General features: G+C 42.2%; 5 protein-coding genes across 10 annotated transcripts; 1 reads left to right on the top strand and 4 right to left on the bottom strand.

Moving 5' to 3' along the window:
• Positions 1-459: 459 nt before the first annotated feature.
• Positions 460-5,201, bottom strand: LOC117499043 (FAST kinase domain-containing protein 2, mitochondrial-like). The gene is made up of 12 exons (XM_034151284.1): positions 5,052-5,201; positions 3,822-4,537; positions 3,623-3,726; positions 3,409-3,517; positions 3,041-3,164; positions 2,813-2,952; positions 2,527-2,699; positions 2,054-2,217; positions 1,731-1,967; positions 1,568-1,631; positions 916-1,030; positions 460-681 (listed from the first exon to the last, which is right to left on the bottom strand). The coding sequence occupies exons 2-12, from the start codon at positions 4,470-4,472 to the stop codon at positions 583-585; spliced, it is 1,980 nt and encodes a 659-aa protein (XP_034007175.1). The 5' UTR covers positions 4,473-4,537; positions 5,052-5,201; the 3' UTR covers positions 460-582.
• A 157-nt stretch (positions 5,202-5,358) lies between these two features.
• mdh1b (malate dehydrogenase 1B, NAD (soluble)) lies at positions 5,359-9,132 on the top strand. Its single transcript, XM_034150987.1, has 10 exons — positions 5,359-5,493; positions 5,578-5,690; positions 5,783-5,917; positions 6,099-6,241; positions 6,317-6,485; positions 6,556-6,901; positions 6,989-7,130; positions 7,270-7,445; positions 7,525-7,664; positions 7,757-9,132. Exons 1-10 carry the CDS (start codon positions 5,388-5,390, stop codon positions 7,817-7,819), a joined length of 1,533 nt encoding a protein of 510 aa, XP_034006878.1. The 5' UTR covers positions 5,359-5,387; the 3' UTR covers positions 7,820-9,132.
• Positions 9,133-10,986: 1,854 nt separating this feature from the next.
• Positions 10,987-15,882, bottom strand: retreg2 (reticulophagy regulator family member 2). Its single transcript, XM_034151377.1, has 9 exons — positions 15,629-15,882; positions 15,101-15,204; positions 14,813-14,840; positions 14,373-14,502; positions 14,030-14,114; positions 13,519-13,656; positions 13,004-13,092; positions 12,353-12,488; positions 10,987-12,170 (listed from the first exon to the last, which is right to left on the bottom strand). Exons 1-9 carry the CDS (start codon positions 15,880-15,882, stop codon positions 11,440-11,442), a joined length of 1,695 nt encoding a protein of 564 aa, XP_034007268.1. The 3' UTR covers positions 10,987-11,439.
• Positions 15,883-16,577: 695 nt separating this feature from the next.
• On the bottom strand, positions 16,578-19,329 carry prkag3a (protein kinase, AMP-activated, gamma 3a non-catalytic subunit). 6 transcript variants are annotated; one of them, XM_034151343.1, is made up of 13 exons: positions 19,221-19,329; positions 19,068-19,101; positions 18,823-18,923; positions 18,662-18,743; positions 18,527-18,585; positions 18,279-18,339; positions 18,140-18,194; positions 17,926-18,052; positions 17,674-17,839; positions 17,531-17,568; positions 17,279-17,425; positions 17,008-17,198; positions 16,578-16,785 (listed from the first exon to the last, which is right to left on the bottom strand). In XM_034151343.1, the coding sequence occupies exons 1-12, from the start codon at positions 19,236-19,238 to the stop codon at positions 17,082-17,084; spliced, it is 1,005 nt and encodes a 334-aa protein (XP_034007234.1). In that variant the 5' UTR covers positions 19,239-19,329; the 3' UTR covers positions 16,578-16,785; positions 17,008-17,081. The 6 variants fall into 6 exon arrangements, with proteins under 6 accessions (XP_034007234.1, XP_034007229.1, XP_034007230.1 ...); XM_034151338.1 differs by having other exon boundaries at positions 18,294-18,339; XM_034151339.1 differs by having other exon boundaries at positions 18,666-18,743; positions 18,855-18,923.
• A 398-nt stretch (positions 19,330-19,727) lies between these two features.
• On the bottom strand, positions 19,728-24,104 carry cnppd1 (cyclin Pas1/PHO80 domain containing 1). The gene is made up of 8 exons (XM_034151364.1): positions 24,042-24,104; positions 23,199-23,301; positions 22,613-22,694; positions 22,394-22,514; positions 22,089-22,217; positions 21,938-21,999; positions 21,696-21,813; positions 19,728-21,611 (listed from the first exon to the last, which is right to left on the bottom strand). Exons 1-8 carry the CDS (start codon positions 24,102-24,104, stop codon positions 21,003-21,005), a joined length of 1,287 nt encoding a protein of 428 aa, XP_034007255.1. The 3' UTR covers positions 19,728-21,002.
• Positions 24,105-24,458: the final 354 nt, after the last annotated feature.

Here is a 24,458-nt window from a genome sequence, read left to right as displayed (position 1 = left end):
CCATCTGACAGGAGGGAGCCTCATTCAGCTGCGAGTGTGGCTACAGACGGAGTTCACTCCGTCACGGAGGGGTAGGGTCGAGGGAGTGGTTTGGGATTGGGCCTAAATAGGAAAATAATCTGAGCATGCGCAGTGTAGTTTTTACAGTCACCGTTCACTTCACAGCGAGAGGGAGGGGCATGATCAGGTTTTGTCCCACATGGCTCTAAACAGCTCAATAGGCACACACTGTGACTGTAGACACACTAATTAGAAGAACACAGACTAAAACAGCAATGTACAGACGAAAAAGATGATTAAACATGATCTTAAAATATATTTATTTATTTATTTTTTGCATTTTTTGTAATCATTATTTGTAATACTTTCTGCTGACACTAGGTGGGGCTGCGGATGATTAAAACCAAATGAGATGCAGATTTTTCACCTTAGAAAAGAAACCACACACCCAAACCAGAGCACATTTATAACAATACTTTATTTGTTTCTCTTCCTCATTCTATACAAAGCTAAAAATAGCAAACCACAACCTGTGTGTTGACGATGATTGCACAGTTTGTGACTCCTAGTTCGTGTTTAGGTTTAGTTTCTCCACTTCAGCTTGTGATCTGGAAAAATCCGATCCCTGAGGAAATCCGTCCTCTTTTCCTCTGGCGTAGACCGCAGCTCCTGCTCCGTCACCTGGAGGACAGGAAGAGGATAAAATACATTTTGTTACTCTCACTTCGTCAATTGGTAGTAGTATAATTTGTTTTCTGATCAAATGTTAGCAAGCAATTGTCAAACGAGGAACTGTGGGTGAAGGAAGGTTTAATTTAAGAGGCTACAGGAAATGAAGAAATCAATATTATTCTGACACTTAAAGTAACAGTTTAAACTCGATCATTACAAACTGTAATCGTCTCTCAGTCTCACCCAGACAGGGTCATATCCGAGGGTCTTCAGGTGGCGCATCTTGAGAGCCAGAGTGCCGCGGGGATGGGACGTGCCAAAGCAGAAACTAGAGTGTGGTGGGCAAATGACTGCAATCCTAGGACGGGGGAAAGTGGCGTTTGGTTAAAAGACCTAAATGTGAAGGCTTATGTGACAATGTGACCGTTGGCACACACTTCACAACTAACCTTTACACAGCAGGGTTATTACGTTTCTTTGATTTTCAATAGGTTATTTTGTCTTGCTTTCAAATGAAAAAAAACGTTTTCAAACACATATGGAAGTTATATTTGTTTAGCTGTTGGTAGTTGCTGGATAAGCCTTTTAACACATCATTTTCAACCAAGTCTTAAATTGTTACCAGCCTGTGTTCCTCAGTGAAAGCAAGTGACAAAAGGTTGTGCCTGAATATCCTATTTCAAATCTTGAAATGAGTTCAAAATGATATTAAAGCATCTGTAAAAAAAGGTTGTGGAATCAGATTTGCCCGACTGACTCAACAAAAAGAGCGGCTGAACATCCTCTCCACCTTTTGTTACGACAAACTCACATAATCACGATAAATCCAAAACAAAATACCAACACATATGTGTTAAAGAGTCAGCTGATGTCATCTCCTGCAGACTGATCTTACCTCGGTCTGCTCTCTGCACCGCCGCTATCAGTCTCAGACGGCAGAGGTTTGGTGATCACTCCATCTACGAGTCACAAGCGAAATACTTCAGTTATCTTAGCAAGTGGAGGGAGGTGAAGGCGGTAGAAAAGACAAATAAAGAAGTATTCCAGATAGTGTTTACCTATGAAGTAGAAGCCCAACAGCAACACCCTCTCCTGCAGAGTGGTGTTCGCCTGGTCCTCCATCACACTCTGCAGGCACTGCGAGAGCTCCGGGATCACAGCTCCACTGTCCGGGATGGGGGCTCCCAGGAGAGTGGGGGGCACCGTCAGGGGCTGAGGGAGCACAGGATGCTCAATACGGAGGCACAAATTCACCGTCTGAAACATCCACTCCTGGTTGGCGAGGTAAATGGGATCTGAGGAGAAAAAGAATCTGATAAATGAACTCCAAAAGACCCAAGTGTGGGGGGAATAAAAAAAGAAAATAATTTGTTTGTCTTACCTGTGGATGTAAGCTTCTCCAGTGTGCTGCTCTGCAGGAGGGGCTCCAGGAGTGCAGAGGGGAAGTGGCCCAGTAGACACAGATGATAGACCGCCTTCAACAACTCAAAGCTGGACATCTTGGGCAGATAGGAGACCAGAGCCGGGATCAGACTATCCAGGAACCTGCCACAGCAAAAAGGAAACCAATTGTCATTTAAATTATGCATTAAAAAATGTTTTAAACCAGATTTTATGCAAAAACCTGCTAATATGATACAGTATGAGTCAGGTTATCTTTGTAGATGATAATTTACCCCCAAGCAATACACTCCATGCTCACAAACAAAGAAATTGTAAATACATCATATTTATTTAATAAAAAAAGGTTACAGAAATCCTAACTAAAAAAAGAGCAAGTTGCAATATCTACTGCTAAATATGAATTGTAGGGCCTGTGTATGAGTATCATTTGAAGCCATGTGAGTGACCTACTGCTGACTCCTGTGCTGCAGATCGTAATTGAGAGTGGAGTAAACCTTGACCACACAGAGCAGGTCTTGCAGTGTCAGAGCTTTGGGATTTTCTATCACTTTTCCAGCGAATGCCTCCATTACTGCGGCAGGACAGAAGGTGAGCTTCTCACACACAGACAGGAAGAGGAGCACCTGAACAGACAGGGAGACACTTTTAGATCATTTTTAAAAACACTTAAATAGATTCTTGCTTAGCCGTTTGTATTATTGAGATTATACATTTTACGAGGGTTCTGTTGCAACACCTGTTTTTTGGTCCATATGTCGATCATAGAGGCGGCGTGTTCTGAAAAGTTAGTGAGCAGCTCCAAGTCTCTGTATTTCAGCTGCCTGTACGACTGCATGGATTTAAACAGTAGGTTGAAGGGAATCCCATTGATGTTTTCTACCAAAGGAGGGATTAGCAGGTTAATCAAACAATGAGAAAATACTTCTGATTTCATTTATAGACTAGAATTCAGAGCCGTGTTTACCTTGAATCATCTTACTGCAGATGTACAGCAATGGTTTGGAGTATAAATTCATTGCGGCCATAGCGATGATCATCTGCTGGGAGTCTAGAAGGCTGAAGTGGTTTGACATTGATAAGGCCTTCGCCTGGAGGAAGCAGGGGACAGAATGAGTCAATGGGGAATGGATTCAGTTGCATAGACAGTGAAATAAAAGACATTTCTTGGTCATGCCCTGTAGTTTATAAATACTATGATATTTCAATGAGATAGCTGTTATTAGATAATGTCATGAGCAGTCAGGGACATCTCTGCACAATTATAAACTTTGAGAAATTTAGAATAAAATAAATCAGGGTAAATATGGTTAAAACCAGGACTCATAAACCAACCTCGAATTTCCGTTTGAGGTCCATTGGGGCGTCTTTGCCAAACATACGCATTATATTCTGCAGAGCCTTTACGTTCTTGATGCCGGGAAGACGGGCCTCAACCACCATCCTAGGACACAGCCACAAAAAAACGAAAATGTTTCAGAATCTGAAAAAAAAGTTGTCATGTAAATATTTCAAGGGGTCTTCCTAACAACAACAACACAATCCTGACCTCACGCCATCCTTCAGTGCGTCAGTGTTGTTGCTGTGCTCCATGTTTCGCAGACTGGAGGCCAAGATGGACAAGCACTTCTCATCAAAGTCATTCAGATTCTCCTGTTAGTGGACAATAACATTAACTTGGGTTAAAAACAAAAACATTTCCAAATGGAAAATTACATTTCCTTGATGGTCAATCTTTCGCCAACTACCTGGCAGTATCGGAGAAAAGTCTGGATCACACGGCTGTCCTGAGGAACCCCAAGATTGACCATATTCAGGAGAGAATAAGCTACGTCTTCATTGCTCATTTGCCCCACACTCGTCATGGCTTGTTGCAGCAGCACGTCAAAACCAGGATGCTCAAACATGAGCTGCAGCTCGTAGCGCCGGTTATCAAGCGGCATCTTCTTAGTAATTAACCAGATGTGGGTCAGGCATGAGCTGATCTGCTTAAACGTGGGTGCATATTTGGAGGTGAGCTCCAACACGTCTGACTGGGAGCCACAGCTTTTCAGGCGGTCCATTAAAGGTGAAGTCCACTGTATCGCCTTTGGGGCTGTCTCTTCAGATTGGTTCTCATCGGGCAGCGAAGACTTTGCCAGGGGAGAGGAAAGAGGCTCCTTCTCTTCCAGGACCTCACTGTGAATCGTCCCCTTTGAGTAGAACCTCACTGAACTCACACGGTTGCTTTCCAGGCATGTCTGATGGTGCTTTGTGCCCCATATGTGTGCTAACTGCTGACTGGGGAAAGATGTGTATTTGGGTGATTTCTTCCCCATTAGATTGCTCTGTTGCCATAGAGACCTGCGGCTGCAAAGGCATCCCCATCTCATTACCTCTTTTGTCACCCAGGCAGACATTGTACTGTAATGACTTAGGGGACGAGATAGAAAGAGTCCTTGCGTCCTTAATTTACGCACTGCCCCTATGTGAAGGAAAAATCTCAATCAGGTATTTCAGAATCAGAATCAGAATCAGAATCAGGTTTATTGCCAGGTAGGTTCACACATACTAGGAATTTGACTTGATGTCATGGTGCATACATAAAATATAAAAAACAAGAAATCTAATATAAAACACAAAATCTTTTTTACACCGTAATAAAATAGTTAAATAGCAATAAGATAAATAAAGCAGTAGTTTGCAGGAAAATAGAATGCTATGAATGCATTTTTGCATATAACATTCTATTTCCCTGCAAATGTAGCTAGCAATTTGAGTAAAATGTAAAAAGTATGGCATTTATTTCCAAATTATCTTCAGTCAACACTTTATTTACATTATTGGCCACATAGACGGTTACCTCAAATAAGTAATTAGTAAAAATTAAGTATTACAAAGTACTATGACTGAAGATAAACACAAGGTCAACGGACTGGCTCCTCCAAAAACACTGGCAAGCTCACATTATCTAATGTTAGCAAAGTGACGCACCATACCTTATTACTCCAACACACAAGTAACTGTCACAAAGAAACACACGGCTCTTGCTAAAACATGTTTGAGTTTGAAATGTGTTAAACTAAGGGACACAGGGCTACATTACACTAAAACGATACTAATGTTTGCTAGCACTCCCATGCGCTGCTGTGTGCGCTGCCATATTAAGTCCCCCTGTTAACCCGGTTCAGCACGAACTGTCACAATATAGTAAAAAATGGTCATTGTAAATATACAACGTGTCAAGCACAATATTTATCACGCTTTATACCACCACATGGTGTACATGTTTAATGATAGGCCTCATATTCATCACAATAACAGGCCCTGGTTTTATGTTTGTTTGCAGCGCTTCCTACACGGACTCAAATAAGCGCTACACCCACAGTTTCCTAGCAACCGACGCCATCCGGGATGCAATGGCTAAATTTGTGCTCGCTGGTAAAGTGTGATCTAACTCATTTTCTTTTAACGTGTTAATGTAGAATATAAAACATATAACTGCTACACTTGTTATCTCTTCAGGCAAAACTGACTGCCCACATTACGCCAAAGCGGAACTATTAGCAGACAGTCTGCAGAGATGTCTGCCAAACTTCAGGATCCACAAGATCTCAGTCCTTCCACATGCATGGAAGGTAATATTGCTTATTTTAAACTATATTAAGTCTCTTTGACTTACAAATCATCAGTATATTTATCCTGTTTCCTCTCACTTGTCTCTCGATAGGAATGGCTCGAGGACACCTGCACAAGAAATGGCTGGAAACACGAGCAGTCCCCTTTGGTTTGGAGGGAGCTGGTGGACCAAGGGGGGAAAGCGATGCTTTTAGGGGGGTTTAGTGACTTCCTAGAGCATTGTCAGGTATATAACCCTTCAAAATCCCGTCTAAAGCTACAGTAAATCCTGTTATGCTGCATCATTTCTGTCCCCATGAATGACTTCCTTATATGTTCTTTAAACTGTGAGAAATATGTATAACAAATGGCTTGGATTATAGGTTTACGTCTGCCACATGTTATTGTTGTCATCCCTTGTTGTGCAGGACTATTACAGCGTCACATCAGATATGCCTACAGATATCATGCTGAGTGTTGCATCAGAGAATCTGGAAACCAAGATGAACTCAATCGTAGAGGAGCAACATCGTGTCAGTCTTATTAAACCCCTTCATATATGGCTCAGCAGGTGGGTTGGTTTGAAAATAAAATACAAATGTTGATATTTTTTTTAATTGTCAGCTGACAGATTGGGTATTTCCAGCGCTCTCAGCCCAACCGGCCACTTCCTGATCCCCAATCTGCTCTCTGCTGAGGTGTTCCCCAACACTTCTGCTATCAGCCTCCACCTTTTAAACCTGGAGGGGAAAGAGGAGCAACTTCAGTGGCTTAGGATGGTGACGGAGAACCTGGCACTCCCTCTGCTATATCAAGTATGCTTCTTTTTGGAGACTATTTTTAAACCTAATCAGAAGGAAAACAAAGCCATCTATTCATTCACAGGTGACCATTCACACAGATCTGGAACAGGCCTTTAAAGAAGCTGATGTCATTCTACTTCAGGATGAGTGTTGGTCTGATGACAGTGATACAGAAGATGAGGAGGAAATGAAGAAGAAGGTGAAGAGAATCTCAGACAGATACAGAGAGTATGGACAGCTGATTGACACACGGGCCAACAGGGAGGTAAAGGTCATCGTGTCTGGGGACTCCTTTGTCAACCTGAGATGCTCACTACTTTTGGACAACGTAAACTTGATTGACAGCAACCAATTTGTCACCGTGGCAACTCAGCTGGAGAATGAAGCGAGGGCCATCATCGCAAGGAAGCTGAAAGTGAGGACGTCAGGTAGGAAATTCTCCCTCTGTACCTAATAGGTCTTTTAAATACATCACCTTCTTAAGCAAGATGAATGATCCCTCCCTTCTGCTGTAGATGTCACACACGTCATTGTGTGGGGAAACATCAGCGGTAGTTTCTATATTGACCTCCAGAGAGCAAAGGTTTTCAACTATGATGGGCCAATCAAAGGACCAGCTTACTTTTCCCAACCAGCCAAAAACATCCTCCAAGAAAGGTTTGTCATAATAAAAATAAATGATATGAAATGGCAAAACTGCCAACCAAACCGTACCCTGCTGGGGATTCAGTTCAATGGGTGAAATGTACAGTTGAAACGTCCCCAAAAAAGTGAATAATCTCCTTCTCTCTTCCAGGAAATGGTTGGAAACAGATTTACAGGAGTTGGTGCGTTGTCAGCGTGCAGCTGTGGCTTCAAAGACCTGCCGTGCTGCTCCCATGTCGCTCGCTAATGGGATCCTTGAGGTCCTAAAGGCGTGGAATGGCATTTGTGGTCCAGATGAGATCTTCTCTTTGGGAGTGCTTTGCCCAGGTGAGGATACAATCATCTCAGACATTGATTTTGGCTGATCTATCTTGTGTTTGAACTAATCTTCTTTGGATGCTTGTAGGTGACTATAATCTCCCAGATGGCATCGTCCTCTCAGTCCCGGTCATTTTCACAGACAGGAAGTGGTCCGTGCTTTCTGATGTGACACGTGAAGACAATTTGAAGGAGAGACTTGAGATTGCGGCGAGTGAACTCAGGCAGGTTTGTGAAATTACACAAAAATGAACAATGGTGCTCACAATCTGACAAATCATGGTGTTTAAAACAAATTCTAACAGGTTTTTCTTCCCCAGGAGAAAGATAACACGGTTGCGATCAATAAAAAAAGAGTTGATGGACGATTAAAACAGACGTGATGAATGATGAAGTAATCCAGAAGAATCTCACTGCCACATCTTATTTTTGTTTCAGTTTGTTCTTTTATTCTCAAACTTTCACATGTGGTGTTGCAGTTTTATTTGACCAGTTTCATGACAATAAAGTTTTTTCCGCTTTGTGAAACCTGTCCGTTGCTGTTATATTTTCAGATGTAAAAGACCAAACTGAGTACTTTATGGAAAAGGAGAAATTAGAAAATATATTCCTTTTTTTTTTTTTTTTCTTTAAATTGTACATTTCAGTAAGTGCCTTTTTTATAGTTCAAGAAGCGATATTTTTAAGCATAAAACACACGACTACAATACATAAACTAGTCTGTTAATATCCTTCTATAAATCTGATGTAATCCCTGGTCTTTACAGTTGGAGACACACTCCTTCCCCTTTGTTGGTAATGAAATATAAACAAACTGGATTTAATGGGCTTTTTTAACCTGAAACATTCAAATTGATTTTTCTTTCCTCACAAATTGTGCAATACTTTGTCAGTTGACAAGGAGAACTTGAACAGAGCACTGTTTTTACATGCAGAATATACACCTTCCTTTTTAGAATTTCTACACTATACACAAGGAGGCATCGACTGAAAAAGGACGGGTTAGTACAAATACAGTGCTGCGACAAGTCGGGAAATGGACACACATTCTGCCATGGTATGTTCAATTTGTACAACCCACCCCTGATATTCAGTTGCTGAGTGGTTTACAAAAAGCAAAACCGGCCTCTTGATACAGTCGAGCATAGTGCTGGATTTCGTTTTGTCATTTTCTAACATTTTAAATTGCAATGTCCCTCAAAAAAAAGAATCTGCTCCAATAATCCTTTAAAAATGTGCCTCAAATAATGATCATGGTTAACACGTGCGCAATGCATGGACATGCATGGACTTGTCGTGGCACAAAGGAGGTTATTTGGTAAATATACATATCCCAGTGATGACTTTAAAAGGGAAAGAAAGTTGGGGCTTTTACAACAACACTTCAATAGAGTTGTAAATCAAGAGTAAACTCAATTACGTATGGGCCAAATACAAATGGATGGACTCAATTACAGAGGGACATTTCTTTTATCTTGCCACAAAGTCACTTCTGTGTACGGGTAAAGATCTACTACTGTTCAACATCCAACAATGTCAAAGTTTCCATTTCCAGGCAACAAGTGAAAGACCGCTAATGACTGAGTGCTTCTGTCAGAAATCTAACCTTGGAGACCTTGGAGGTGAGGATTATGGAGGACGGAACATGACTTAAGTATAAATACATAAATAAATAAATGTATGAAGAAATACAGGAATAAATAAATAAATAAATAAATACGTAAATAAATAAATACAGGGATAAATAAATGACGAAATAAATACAGAAATAAATAAATGTTGAAATACACAAATAAATAAATAAAAGAATAAATAAATGCATAAATAAATATGGAAATAAATACACCAATGTATAAATAAAGAAAACAGAACACACGTCAGTGTTTCCCCTACCATTGTCTTGGCGGGGCGCTGCGCCCTGCCAACGGAGCCCCGCGCCCCGCCTGAAATTCAAGGTGTTTTATTTTGTTTTTTAATTTATTAATTTTTTTTATTTTTTAATTAAAAGATATATATATATATATAGCACCAAATTGCAACTGAAGTAATCTATCTACGGTCACTTTTCACATTGAACATGTGCTCTTTTATTAAATAAACTAAACGCCTATGTTATTTATCCAATGTATGTGCATGTTTCAGTGTCCACTGCTTTGCGTATTCACATTCTCCCTCCGCTCTGTTTCTGAGACACGAGCGGAGGAAAGGAGAACAACAAAGTGTAAAAAAGTCAAACAAATCTGCATTATTGCCCCGAGCTCTGCTGTCTGCCCGTTTGTGTCCCCCCCCCCCAGTTTCAAATTCGTTTATTATTATTTTTTAACCTCAAGCCGTTATCGATAAAAAATAGAAATTCAAATTGTTTTTTGAAACACTGCACGTTATTATATATCTTTCATATATTTCTACATTTACTCGACATACATTTATTTATTTATGTGTCCGTATGCTAATGAGGTGGGCGGTCCTAACCTCAGTCTGAAGCAGGATTGGTTACAGGAGTGTGTGATCATTTCTGGCCGAGGGCTATACTAACGCCTGGCTAACCGCGCTGATTCGAATGCAGGAGCTTTACTGTTTAGCCCTTATCTTTATACATCCATGGTTTATCCACAGTTGTAAGGATTATTTATGGGTATTGGTTTAAGAGCCATTGGAGATCATTAGCGGACCATTTAGAGAACGGAGATCCAAAAGACTATGTCCTCTCTATGTCCAGTTTCGTGTGGAACGATGTATAGAGGACTTGGCTCAGCTCGACATGGATGTGGATGTTAACCCAGCTGTGTTTGAGAGTCTTCAAGAGGTTGCCCGCCAACTTGAAATCCTCTCGGAAACAGAGGAGGCGACCCTTGGGCGTCCATCTTGTTGCCCCCAAACGTTATTGAAGCACATCTTTGTTGGGGGCACACCGCTGGGGACATCGTGAACGGGTGTGCGAAAGAACAATTATTAAAGAAGCCATTATTAGCGAGTTGCCGTGGGTGTACACTGTACACAGAATGAACAGATGTGACTTGCCACGAATCTCTTGCTTCTGCCTGTCTCCAACAATTGGCGAATCCTGCTTCAGACTGAGGTTAGGACCGCCCACCTCATTAGCATACGGACACATAAATAAATAAATGTATGTCGCGTAAATGTAGAAATATATGGAAGATATATAATAACGTGTGTTCTGTTTTATTTTCGACTTTTATTTATTTATTTATACATTGGTGTATTTATTTCCATATTTATTTATTTATTTGTGTATTTATTTCAACATTTATTTATTTCTGTATTTATTTCGTCATTTATTTATTTATTCCTATATTTATTTATTTACGTATTTATTTATTTATTCCTGTATTTCTTCATACATTTATTTACACATTTATTTATTTATACTTAAGTCATGTTCCGTCGTCCATAGAGGATAAGGTGAAGGACTATTGTTCCACTACTCTAACTCCGGGAATACATTATATCGTACAATCATTATGGGCAATTTAGGGGATTGAATTTAGTTTTAAACTCCCCCTGAGCTTAACAATAAACCGACTGACCGTTAAATAAAATAATTTATAGCATATATTATTAGTTATATAATCCAACAACTCTTCATAGACCCATCTGACTAACATCTGAATGAAAACAAGGTGGAAGGGTTACGCTCTTAGCCAAGGGGGGAAATAAAGGCATCATTATTCTGACAGGAAGAAATGTACCTGCTTTTTAATCAAGCAGATTTCCATGTGAGATGAACCAAATCCAGATTTCAAATACATTGCAACCCCTGAAAATAATGATGTCTCTATGACTTGTAACCCAAGCCAGTTTTAAACCGAGGCTGAACAGACCCTTGTAATCTCAACATGTTCCCCCCTATCAGCGACCGACAGTATTAAACGGCTAACTTTGATAAATGCTTTCTATATAGCAGTATGTGTGAAGATAATGTAGCTCTAACGTACAAATAAAAACAAAAACAGAAGGAGGTGAGGGGGAGGCAACAGGGAAGCTATGACTGTGGTGGCTGCTGAGGAGACAGAGGGGTCTCCCCACCCCCCGCCTGTCTGTCAGAGGTGAGGTCCAGCCCCTCGTCATACTGCTCCAGTTCACTTTGGTCCAGAAGCTCAAAGTCCTCTTCTTCGGTGGGAACCAGTGTGTCGTCTGGGACGTCCTCGCCGGCGCCGCTTTCCGCCGCTTCGTCCAGGACCTCGCCGGCCCCTACTGTAGTGATCTCGGTGGTGGGGGTCTCCAGAGGGCCCGGAGGGGTTTCAGTGGGGAGGAACTCAGCCAGGGAGGGGTCCTCGCTGGAGCGCAGCAGGGCCGACAGAGTGTTCTGCACCACGGTGGAGATGGCCGTGCTCACTATCTCCTCGCTCAGTGCCTCCAACGACTGCTGTGCCTCCAACGACTGCTGTGCATCCTGGGTAACCGCATCTTCCTTCCCGTCTCCCGCCTGTCTCCCCGCTGCCTCCCTTCCCTCGCTCCCGGGCGGTACACCATGGCCGTTGAAGTGCGTGTTCACAAAGTGGAGCGGAGAAGCGAGGTGCTGGATGAGGAGGCTGATGGGGCTCAGCAGCTCCACCTCTGGCGGAGCACCGGCCTGGGCTCCGTCTCCCTGACCGCTGCCCCGCAGAGGGAAGTGGAGCTCCATGGACGGGAACTCCTCCACTGAGGGGAACTCAGGGAGGTCCCTCATGTAGGCCTCCTCCGGGTCGCTGTGTACACTCTGCTGGTCCAGATCTGTGGGAGAGATGAGATGGCAAAAAACGTTTGATCATATAAGCGGAATATCATTCACAGAGCAAGGCGTATATGGTTGAAAATTACAGTAAAAGGACAAAATGTGTTGATATGATCAATTAACCCTCATCCAACAGTGCTCACACACCAACATCAGCTCCTTTGAGATGAGGATCCTTTACCTTCAGAGAGGTCCGTGAGTTGAGGAGTGGTGGCTCTGGACACGGAGAAGCCCCCACTCTCCAGGATGGACGCCTCCTCGTCCGACAGCTCGGAGTCTGTGATGGCCATCGCCAGAGCGGTGGTCTTCGCATCCACCTGACCAACGAAAAAAACACAGCGTTATCACTGCTATAACACAAACACATCATTATCCTTCTCATAATTGCACTTATTGAACCCTTGAGATGAAAACAATAAAAGGGTGAATATAAGTGAGGTTTTATGTGAATCTTCCCTGCTGGAGACCAGTCAGATAAATGACCCTCATTATTGTTCAAATTCTTACACTGGAGGTCTTCTCTCATTCCACAGACCCAGCTTAGTGACTGAACACCTGACACTACAGTGTTTGAATGAAACAGAGTACGCGCTGAAATTAATGGAATGTGGTAGTACTTGAAATATATTGCTTAAAGCCATTTACTTCACAACACTGCAAAGCTTTATTAGCATAACCTGCTTTCCACACTATTACTGCTACGGCTTCTGTTAATCCCACACACCTACACACACCTACACACACCTACACACACCTACACACACCTACACACACCTTCCCCCAGCCTGCTCTATGTGTAATGTGAGTACAGTCTGCAGGTGTGTCTCCGTACCGTGGTGGCGAAGCAGGACAGCTCCTCCTCACTCTCACTCTCCGTCTCAGCTCTCGGCTCGTCCCCTTCCTCGCCCTCCTTCTTCACCTCTGTTAAAAAACACACATCAACATTTTTAAATAGATCTCAACACGTTTCAGTTAGGACTTTTTAAAAACCATATAATTCAATGTAATACCCCTTTGCAGTCAAGGAAAATTAGCATGAATGAAAATACGTCCAAGATTTCGTTTTTAAAAATAGTATTCTCCATCCACGCCTTCTTTATCTCAGTAAAGTGATGCAGAATTTAATCTAACTATAAATCTAAAACTTATCTACAGTTGTCAGTATAAAAGGGCAAAGAAAAGCTGATCTCCTTGGATTCAAAACTCCTTGTGTTACACTTCCTCCTCGCGTGCTTGAATCCTGAAATACAAGCATGCGTTTCAATAGCTGCAGGGTTTTAATTTGATGTAGTGCACGGCGAGTTAGGCCCTTAATCTAAAGCGTGAAGGTGTCAGGGTGGCACTCACTCCTCTTGTCGTGCTTGCGGTGCTCGGTTTCTCCCTTCATGCTGTAGTCCAGTTTCATGAAGATCGGCTCCAGGCCCGTGTACATCCTCTGGATCAGTTCATGGTACACCACCAGCGGCCATAACAGCACGCTCAGTACTGAACAGGTGCACAGACAACATATTTAGACTGCCTCTTCCTTCATGAGTATCAAAGCAAAAGGCTGCAAATTCACAGAGGCTGATTATGTAGTGAAGATCAAGCTGTGTTATCTAAATGTGAAGTTTTAGCAGTTGATTTGAATAAAATATCCTCTCACTACAAATATTAAAGAATGACCTATTAGATAGAAGATTGGGTTGCAATAGGATACCTGATATTTAGCGCACACATTAACAGGGAAGGCCAAACCACAGGGGAATGGTATCCTTATCTATTATCACGCACCCTCTGTTAGTCAGGACCAACACACAGTCCAGTGTAAATGAAGGGCTGGAGCACAAGAGTTTCTTTATGTCCATTAGAGACTCACCAATAATATAGGAGATCATGATTCCAGGTACATAATGTCCAACCACAGCGAGTACAAAACAGCTGCTGCACATCATCCCACAGAACTGGGAAACAGAGTAAGTAAGCAAATTAGTTTTTTACATTTTAAAGCAGCACGGGGTAAAATAAGGAAGTGAAACGTGGCATGTGTGCAGGTGTGTTTGATGGAAGAGGACGTCCAGTAACTGCAGCGCCAGCTAAAATCAGACAGATTGCACCATGCCTTGTAGATTTACAATGTGCATTTGCATTTATTAACCAAGAATACAAACACTTGGAGAATATGTGACAATAGGTGTCAACAGGCAGAGTAAAGGGTGTACCTTGCCATGGTTCTGCCGTTTGTACTGCAGCGTCTCCTGCAGGTACAGACGGTAGGTCAGGAAGCCCTCAGCCAGGTGGTGGCTGAGCTCAGGGACACTGAGCAGGTGCTGCTCCACACTCATCGTGTGGCTGCACACAAACAACAATACACACAGGAAACAACATTTGAAAAAAACGCAAAGCTGTACTTAAAGTGCTTCAGACTGTACTTTAATGCTTGCAGAGGTATTGCATGTTTCCATGTTATTGTAATGACACAGATGAACACCAATATCACAGACTAAACTTGACTGGTAGCTTAACATTTGTTGTGATTATATGTTATGGATATGCAAAACATGACGTCAGAATTACTTCAGGATATGAAGACATAAGACCAGCGTCATGAAGAAAAAAACTACAATACAAGTAATCTGTTTGTCATGTACACACTACACACCTTACAGGGGGAGGCTCTGCATGTTGAACTGCAGTGGGAGAAAACACAAAATTAGCAGCTGATCGTAAACAAAGAAATGTGTATGAGTAAACAAGCTTTTCAAGACTATTATAGAGCCTTAAGGAGTGAACAGGTTCTACTAAATTTCTTTCGGAGGTTTGTGCTTCGTTGCAGCATAAAAAGTGTATGTAGTGTTTGTATTTGATAACATATTTATGTTGTTAAATATCAACCAGTGGTTGTGAATGGGAATGTGAGATTTCCATTCAAGTTACATAAAGGGCTTACTGGTGATGATGGGCATCTTGGGCTTCCATCTCTCCAGCAGCACGAGTCCCAGCAGGGACACACTCAGCAGGAACAGAGGCCGCAGGGAGGTGGATGACAGCAGCCTGTGAAGACACACACACAGTCTGGATGATGTTCAGCAAATAAATCATATGATGTCACCAAGTTAAAGTCAATAAATGCATCTATTTGCACCTCTGTTGGTAAGCTGTCACTGTCAGCTGGTGACCAGGGCCTGGGCCAGCGAGCATGACATGAGTGCTTGTTAGGATTAGGCTGTGTAACACCTCAAAATAACTCCTGTTATCAATTCTGTCTGCACAATAGTGTTTTACCTGACAGTGTGTAATGCATGACGCTCAATTTTCCTAGCTGAAAATGAATTTTAAACTGTTTTGCAAGCTGCGTTAGCATTATGCTAAAGGCGTGGGATTAGCTTATTTTGACCAATCTTCTCGCAGCCAACTCAACGCAACATTATTGAGATGTCACAAAAAGGTGAACACATGACTAAGCTCGGATGGTTACCAGAACAATGTGTTGAGTGTGAGGGCGACACAGATGCTGCACAGCGGCCTCTCCCACACCAGCAGCCGCTGCACCCATAGCAGGATGGGCTCGTACTGCTGGAGCCAGCCCTGGAGTCTCTCCCGCAGGAAGACCAGCTCCGGGCTCGCGTCCCCGCAGATCTGCTCCGAAGTCCCGGCAGCGAACAGAGACTCAAGGCCGACCGAGGAGGAGGTAACCGAGGGGCGTCTTCTGGCCTCCTCTCCACTCGCCATGTTCCCCCACTTTGTTATGTTGTTGGGATATCACGGGGTATGTGGAAAGAACAGCGTCAAGTGTGACAGCTTTTGAGAAATATTGAAAACATCCGGTTTTGACTTTCAAAATAAAACGGGTTGCCTAGCCTGGTTCACATAATACCAACCTGAATATCGTGAAAATAAATGTATTTTGTCAATGTAAAAACATTATTTAAATTGTATTATTTGCATCTTATTACCAAATATCACATTTAGTAACATTCTCATTAGAACTTGAAGTAAAGACTTGATGTCAGACACGCTTACTTTATTTTTAAGGCTATGTTAATTTCCGGCCTTATCATTGATTATTTCTGGAACCTTGATGGACCAATGGCACAGATGGGCGGACGGATCACAAGGCCCGTCACGGACGAGAAAAAAACAAAACATAGTCACGTGTTTCCTTGTTTACTGAGACGGAATGGGCTAAAGCCATCGAGAAGCATAAGCTCAAGTACACCACTGTGAGGTTAGAGATAGAGCTGCATGCATGAAATATTGCATAAAGGTTAGGACACTTCAAAACTGCAAAAGCTCTCCCTAACAAGCACACCCTATCACTTCTGCTGCAGCTACTTTTCATTCTGCAATACCTATTACTCATTGTATATGAATAGAAAAGACACAACAGCACGTTTTTGATACAAATGTTTATTACAGAAATATACAGTATTGTGTAAAAACATATTGATCAATTTGATCAAATGCAGCCAATATTGCCATCGTGCTGGAGACCTATAGAGAGTCGTGGTATCAAGGTCAGCTCACTGTCCTTTGTTGTTACCTGAACACAGCACACAGATCATGAAAGAAATCTTTGTGTAAACAACAGCTCATCGTCCCATGTGATCTCTCATTTCAGTCACAGATAGATTTCTGAAAGAAATGAGCAAAAGCTAATATTAATAATCAGCCATTTCTGTGGGTTTCCTGAAAAATGATATTTGCTTGCAAGGCATCAGTCAGACAGTTGGTGTAAAAGCACCATTATATTTTTTATTAATTAACAATAAAAGTGGTGGTAAAGGCTTCTGGATGCTTTGTAAGGCAACAGTATAAAAGGGGGGGTTGGTTTGGGTAAAAGGCTCGAGAGCCTACCTGGCTGGATACGCTGCCAGGGCTCAAGTCTACACAGCTGGTAAAGGGGAGAGGGGCCCCTCTGGCCCCTGGTGCTAGGAGTAAAGGGCATCAATACCTGCAGGGGAGAGCACCATGGCCTGCAGCAGGTCGGACAGAGAGATGATGCCCCTCACCACGTCAGACCTGTCCACCAGAACCAGCCGATGGACCTGGGGTTAGGATGGAAATTCATTATTTTTTATTTCATGATAAATATTTCAGAACACAGTCTTTTGAAGATAATATCTACCTCAGCTCTGACTATACGATCTAGGATGATTTCCAAGGTTTCATAAGGGTAGCATTTAATCACTCCTTCAACAAAACATGAGCGCCTGCGAACAACCTCGTGCATAGGCATGTCCAGATTGTTGTAAGTCTTCTGGGCTGCTATATTCTGCCACAGAGTAAACAAAATGTCAGCAAACAATGATATGATATTCAAAGATAGTACACTTTAGGGTATTGCACTTTGAGATCAGAAATAGAGCCGATTACTTACAATCACATCAAATCTCGAGTAGAGAGACACCACTCTGCCTGAGAAACAACATGTTGACAGCTGTTCAACCAGAATTAGGAGGATTCCCTTAATGTATTTAACTCTAATACCCAGTTATACAAATAAATAAACCTCTATAATACCTTGTTCATCCACCACAGGTAGTGCAGACACCCGTCTCTCCACAAAAATGGAGAGGGCATCGAACAGCGTGGCAGTTTGCTGAACAGTGGCGATGTTAGTAAATGTCCCAATCCTCAGCTCCTGGATCTGCCTTCCAATGAAAGCAGGCTTTGGAACGGTTTTCCCCTAAAACACCATAGAAGAAGAGCATTAATGCATGCAAAAAATAAATAAACCAGGTTTAATAGTAAAAAAATCATGTGCTCGCTCACAAATATATGGAGGAACTTGAGGATTCTTTTGTGGGTGAGGATGTGCAAGACATTTCCAGACACTGGGTCGATGACTGGCAGCCTGTGGATCTTATTCTTCAGTAACGAATAGATGGCATCAAAAAGACTACGAGGACAAGAGTAGAGGATACATTTGACATCAATTCATCTAGAATCAAGAGAATTACAATAGTTTCAAAGGTCTGGTTATCACCTGGCTTCTGGAGTGATGTAAATGAGGAAGTGATTGAAACACTGCAAGTGGACATCTAGACAGAAGAGTAAAGAGTGAGCGCTGTAGATTTACCAGAGACGGTGTGCAGACACATCACTGATCCCTCGTGGTCATTTACTTTGAAATGAATCACCTCTCCATGTCTCAATCTTGTGGCTCTCCAGCTCGTACATTTGAACCTTCAAAAGGGAAACCCAGAAGTCAAGATATGAGTCACTCACCACACCTCAAGAAGGTCAAAGCAAATATAGAACACCTGCAAAACATACAGTAAAATGTTGACGTTTAACTCGGAGTTGTACTGCATGCACTGAGCGTGTTCATTCAAACGTTATGATATTCATGGCGTTTAAAATCCATGCTCACCAAGGGGGACTTGTAATAGCAATGCAGGATGTTGATGAAATCTGTAATGGTCAGCATACCTGTGAGAGGAAAGGATTTATGTTGCTGTTATTAAATTCCCACTGACCTATACTTCACAATTTGTACTCATCTTACCCACAAATCTCTGTAACTTGCTGTCCCATAAAGGTGCCGCCCTCAAGCCGTTTGCCACCAGTGCATAGAAGGCCTTCTTCACCTGTGGAAGTCACACATTCACACAGTCAGAGGGAGGATGTAACCTCCAATGTATTTCAGCATGTTCAAAATCTTCTTACTTGTAGCTTGGTATCAAATATGACCAGTTTACAGCTGGTTGGAATGGCATCGTAGCAGCTGTGACTTTTCATGAAATTCATGTAGACTGTGCCATCAGCCTCTGCGAGAAAGCACACATTAAAAGTCCTGATCTGAACATGGACACACATGCAAAGACATGGCTACAAATAGAGCATGATCCATATGCATGTGTACTGTACAGACAAAATGGAAACACACATGCATCCAATGGTTGTAATCCTACCTTGTTTCTTTACTTCCTTTTCTGGGAGTGACACCTACAACAGAGGAAGCGTAACATTCAAAAGACATTGACAGAATAGTTTCCCTAGTTTTAATAACAGTTGCAGCACCACTAACACTTTTCTTGTATTCATGTTCAACCCGAGTATCTCACCTGTGAGGTAGGCTCCATATTTCTGTTGTGTTTCCATGAAAAAGTTGATGTCAAAGCAGCGAAGCGTTAACTGCTGGTGGCTCCGGTCGGTTTGTTACCCTTTCCTCCAAAGCAGTCGGGTCTATATTAGGAACTCTCAAGTGGTATGTTTCCGGCCAGGGGTGGATGGGAGGGGTAACAAAAACATGGCACAGGTTCAAGGGGGAGGGACGACGACTATTCTGCTCCTCGGCCCTTTAAGACACACATCAGGAATGCATTGGCCTGGCGCCTGTCATCTCATATCCCAAAATGTGCCACCTTTTACTGGCTTAAGTAGAGAGTAGCACACCCAAGATGGAGCTTCTGGCATACGATGAATCCTTGAAATGTTTGACAAATGATTTATTAACACCTGCTATGTCAGAAATGTAAGTAAATGTCAAAGCTTCTTAGAATAAATGTGTTACAGAGGCTGTCAACTTGTGATCTCAGATGACAATGTTGTTAAAAGACAATTCACAAATGTCCCAAAGAAATGCATCTTTTATTATTTCTACAGATTTGTACAATATTTGCATTTTACACCATGTACAAAATTAAAGGACTTCGTGCTGTATCAAATTCCGATGTCCAGAGCGATTTTATCGAAGTATCAATTACAAAGTGTATGTCCTGGGGACTGTGTATAACTGTACATGAAAACAAAACGGATTCTTCACATTTTCCTCCGGTGTTCAAAATACACACTGCTGTTATAATGGAGTGAAATGTCCTGTTGCAGTGAAAATGGAGCCAGATGTGCAAAGTTCAGACTGCATCAACAGAGAAACACTTCTGCTGCTAGCTTGTAACATGTTCTATTCAAAATGTTATCTTCAGAAGCACCCGGCAGAAATTGCGTCCATGAAACCCATCGTATGTATACAGACTTTTCCCATGTAGGCTAATCTCTTAAATGTGGCTACATTACCCTGTTACACATGGCATTAAGGTTGTGTGACATCCTGTTGCTATATAGAATCTGGAAGGTTTATAAGCTATAAATGACCAGAGTAAGGTACACTGAGGTATGGAGACGTTGCATTCAAATGGTCTTTTTCCTTTCTTTGACGCTTCCTCTTGAATAAAAGGGGAGAGTTTACAAAGATGGGAGACAACTTGTTTTACAAACTAAGTCAAATCTGGTTTATAAAATCAGTGTTTGATGTAAAGCTCCCGTTGCATACATGACAAATAGATGGTAAAACTAGGCAAATATGGATAAGCAAAAGTAAACTGGTTTAATCCCTTCTTCTCACGGAGCAAATTTAAAATAACAACTCAACTTTCAGATACGCTGCGAAACCTCCGAACACTTCCATGAACTTGCCTAGTAACAAGCAGCCTTAATATTTCAGCTGTAATATAATAACTCAAAAACACCACACCCATCACAAAGGCCCTGTATCACCACCTGGCAGATCTGAACTTCCAAACAATATTAAAAAGCTTAGCAAAACAGTTTGGTTGCAGCCAATGAAAAACAAACTATCTGGAAATTCCTGCATTTAAAACCAGTTGCAGAGAACTAAGGGAACACTATGGCATTTTACTTATGGCAAATGTATTCTGCAGTGCTATGCTGTAAGTGAACTTCCACCACCTCACTCCTTCTGTGCCTCATACCTCTCTCCTTTGCACCTGTATTCTAGATCTGGAAAAGTAAACAAAAACCTGACGTCAAACAGAGTCATGAGTAGAATGCTGGTTTCATTTCCAGAGTCCGTCACTACAGGTCCACAGCAGCCATGTCTCCTGTCACTACCCGGGCATGAGCAGAGCTTGAGCTTTATCGACAGGCAGCATAGTCTCTGCAGGACGACAGGGTCCCAGCTGTAGAGGGGGAAACAGGCGAGAGTTCAGACCCGGCTCGGCCCGTCCAAGGAGCCACGATGCATGGTTATCAAGGGGGTCGTGAGTAAAGATTGTTGAGGTGTTTCTAAGCCCGCACTCGAGACGAGGAAGGGACGCCAGACAGCCGGGACAGAAGAAGGAGACGGGAGACCAGGTCTGGGGAGGACCAGGATCAGTTTCAGGATGTATGTGACCCATTGAGGCGAGGAGGGACCCCCAGAGACACAACACTGACGTCTGGGAGGTAACAGGTGGTGGACTGTGCTCTTCTTCCTGGTTGATTCCAAGTGTCCCGGTCTGACGGTTCTCACTCTTGTTAGCGAGAACACAACAGGGGATGCGCGGGGCTGCAGGAGAAGCTTTCTCATTGAGGTCGGGGGTCTTGAGGTCTGGGATAATGTCAGCTGGACGCAGGGCCTGTCCGCTCCTGGAGAGACTGAGCTGGTGCAGCACGGCGCTGGTGGCGATGAGCCCGGCAACACTGGTCAGATACACCAGGCCGAGCATACAGGACACCTGGAAATAGAATCAATACGGATTTACAATACACCTCAAGCATACATATCATCCATAGCTGCTTTGAAACAAACTCCCTCCCACCTTGGTGAAGTGCTGGCAGATGGCTGCGAGGGCTTGGCTCCAGGCTGATTGTTCCAGAAGCACACAGAGGTCGGTGTAGGTGAACCAGCCGCGCTTCATTCCCTGCCGCTCTGCAATGCTGCGGATACAGAAATACTGGTTATGCCAGAACAGTGCTTTCAAGAAAATCTACTGGCTTGACTCAAGAAAAACTGTCTATAATGTCAAAACTGTAGCGCAGGTTTAAAGAGAAGACTACCAACCTGGTTTCCACTTGACTTAGTATATCAAATAAGTCATTTGGCTCCGTGAAGAGGCTCCACTCCTATAAGATATTACACAATGGTTGAGACGGAGAACTTGACTCAAACATGCATGTAAGGACACACCACATAGAAATGCCAACACACTCACGATGGCATTCAAGAAGTTCATCTCCAGGTTATTGACCGTTTTCACGTCCAACTTCCCAGCTGCTCCCCACTCGTCGTTGAAAACCTCTTCTTCCTCTCCTTCGTCATACAGGTACTTGCTGGCAACCATCTTATTCAGAGAGATCAGTGCCTTTGTTAATACATTATCCTATTTACATGATTAATTCAAGATAACACAAGTAGAATGAAGACCGCACGTATTAAACTCCATTCTGAAATGAGCAGTGCCCATGCCAGATATAACAGTGAGACATTCGGATTGACCCATGACCCCAACACACATACCATGGAGATCAGGAAGAGGTCAGAGGAGGAGATCTTTTGTAGGTATTCAGGGTTTCTATGTCGGAGCCTTTCAATGTAAACAAGAGCCAGCATCATGGCACACGGAGAGATGCAAGCTTCCCTGCAGCAGAAAATAGAAATGTTTTTATGAGGTTTGACTGGCACAGGGTCACACTTACTGCCTGTAGCAAGGCACGATCTATGCATAGAAGGACAAACCTGGAAACATGTGCAGCATATTTCTTCTGGAGCTTTCTGATGGGGCTTGGGGCAGACTTCTGGAAGATTTCCACAGCGATATCTGGAATCACAGAGAGTATAAGGACAAAGTTAACACAACAGTGGTGGAATGTAACTAACTACATTTACTGAAGTATTGTTCTTAAGTTAAACAAAAATGGAGGTAAATCAAATAAACCCCACTTTCTTTTAGTGGAACATTGAAGTGACGAACACATTAATGCACCAATAATTATAATAGAGTAATTCAAAAATATATAGTACTTAAGTTGGCCATTCAGCATTGTGAGTTACTTTTGATACTTTAAGTATACTTTGATGCTAATACTTTAACTGTAGCTGAGTATTTTTACACTGAATCCTTTTGGGTACTTCTTCCACCTCTGGTTCTATTTGAGTTTTTAATGTATTGTGTAAATGTTGCAACAACTTCACAGATGTCCTGACATTGATTATAGCAAATCTGCCAAACCCTTGCACAGGAAGTATGTATTATGGAGGTGAGCCAGAGAGCAGCTCAGTCACTTATGTACCAACATTGTTAAAAAGCTCATATTTAACTCACCTGTAACAGGGCAAGAGAGGGCATCTAAAGAGATGTCTTTGTCCAGACCATAGTACAGGCGCTTCCTCACTCTGTCTGTCAGCCTCTGGTGTCCAGGAAGAAACTGCAACACAACAGCATGGACATTACAAAAAGCAATGATTAGGGGAACTAACGTTAAACAGGTAGAATAGCAGTAAAGTTAATTAAAACACTAATTAACGGAGTAAATAACATCCTACTTTTACATTTTGTTAGCTGTAATTGGCCCTTCGTAGTGTTTATTTGACAATAAGTCTACAGATTTGTATCTGTCACAGTCAACTAGTATATATTTTACTTTGTAGTTCTGTTATATTGTCTATTTAGAGACGTTTATATTTGATGTTTGTTTACTTTCTAATCTTTTTATTTCTCAAATGATGTGCAAAGCCTTATTTTAACCTTCTGCTGCTGTTACGAAAACGTTTCGCAATTTGGGATCAATAAAGTACATCTTATCTTATTTATCTTTACCCAGTTCTCGTTATACCCACATGTTTACAGGAAGTGTGGCCCATACGCCATATTGTTTAACATTAGCTGTATGCTAAGCTAACGCTAGGCCTGTAGATTGTCAACAGGCGCAAAATGACAGTAGCTAACAAAGTGCTCTCGTTTAGAGCTTGGTCTTTTTATGAATGGTTTTAAACGACACATTGTTCAGGTCGAATAAGAAACAATTGAATCAAACTAAATCACAACTATGTTACCTAATGTCCCCGGTCAGTGTATTATGAGGAACACAATGTTACCAGCTGACAGAAACTAATGCGCCTAGCTTTAGCTTCCGTACTTTGTTGACCGAGCTACTCGACAACATACCGTAAACTCCTGGAAGTCCGAGAACTGAAATGTCTTCTCGTTGAATAAAGCGTCGAAATCCATATTTACTATAGATTATACATTAGTCCACTGAATGTTGAAGAGACGACTGTGTTGGCCTCCGTCCGTCTGACAAGGAGAACCCGAATAGCAACACGCCCCGACCCGGGACACAGAGGCAGCGTGGAGCAATGCCGCCATCTTGTGGCGATACGCTGGTACTGCTGTGTAAAAACAGCCACACACAGGCAGGGAGATATCTGAAGACTATCAGTCAAATACACACTAGAAAGGGCCAATTACAGCAATCAACATTTAAAAGTAGGATATTATTTACATTAAGTGTGCATGGAATAGCTTATTCAATTAAATATAAATGTAAAAGGTATGAGGGTTATTCCTAAAATAACTGGTACA

This window comes from Trematomus bernacchii, unplaced genomic scaffold (assembly GCF_902827165.1).
Source record: "Trematomus bernacchii unplaced genomic scaffold, fTreBer1.1, whole genome shotgun sequence".
Taxonomy (NCBI): domain Eukaryota; kingdom Metazoa; phylum Chordata; class Actinopteri; order Perciformes; family Nototheniidae; genus Trematomus; species Trematomus bernacchii.
The sequence above is the reverse complement of the archived record's forward strand: the minus strand, read 5'-3'. Positions and strand labels throughout refer to the sequence as shown.

Bases quoted from the DNA above. Each gene is read 5' to 3' on its own strand.
- LOC117499043 (XM_034151284.1), bottom strand. From the start codon at position 4,472: ATGTCTGCCTGGGTGACAAAAGAGGTAATGAGATGGGGATGCCTTTGC. The intron at 3,165-3,408 runs GTTGGTTTATGA...TGCTTCCTCCAG, and splicing joins ACCTCAAACGGAAATTCGAG to GCGAAGGCCTTATCAATGTC. The intron at 2,700-2,812 runs GTGTTGCAACAG...CTGTCTGTTCAG, and splicing joins ACATATGGACCAAAAAACAG to GTGCTCCTCTTCCTGTCTGT.
- mdh1b (XM_034150987.1), top strand. From the start codon at position 5,388: ATGTTTGTTTGCAGCGCTTCCTACACGGACTCAAATAAGCGCTACACC. The intron at 5,691-5,782 runs GTAATATTGCTT...GTCTCTCGATAG, and splicing joins TCCTTCCACATGCATGGAAG to GAATGGCTCGAGGACACCTG. The intron at 7,665-7,756 runs GTTTGTGAAATT...TTTCTTCCCCAG, and splicing joins CGGCGAGTGAACTCAGGCAG to GAGAAAGATAACACGGTTGC.
- retreg2 (XM_034151377.1), bottom strand. From the start codon at position 15,882: ATGGCGAGTGGAGAGGAGGCCAGAAGACGCCCCTCGGTTACCTCCTCC. The intron at 14,841-15,100 runs GTAAGCCCTTTA...CTCCCACTGCAG, and splicing joins CAAGATGCCCATCATCACCA to TTCAACATGCAGAGCCTCCC. The intron at 13,093-13,518 runs GTGAGTGCCACC...GTTTTTTAACAG, and splicing joins CCGCAAGCACGACAAGAGGA to AGGTGAAGAAGGAGGGCGAG.
- prkag3a (XM_034151343.1), bottom strand. The intron at 18,586-18,661 runs GTAAGATGAGTA...TTCCTCTCACAG, and splicing joins CAAGTTACAGAGATTTGTGG to GTATGCTGACCATTACAGAT. The intron at 18,195-18,278 runs GTAAATGACCAC...TCTTCTGTCTAG, and splicing joins GAGAGGTGATTCATTTCAAA to ATGTCCACTTGCAGTGTTTC.
- cnppd1 (XM_034151364.1), bottom strand. From the start codon at position 24,104: ATGGATTTCGACGCTTTATTCAACGAGAAGACATTTCAGTTCTCGGAC. The intron at 23,302-24,041 runs GTATGTTGTCGA...GTTGTGTTGCAG, and splicing joins CGGACTTCCAGGAGTTTACG to TTTCTTCCTGGACACCAGAG. The intron at 21,612-21,695 runs GTGGGAGGGAGT...TTCTATTTCCAG, and splicing joins TCTGCCAGCACTTCACCAAG to GTGTCCTGTATGCTCGGCCT.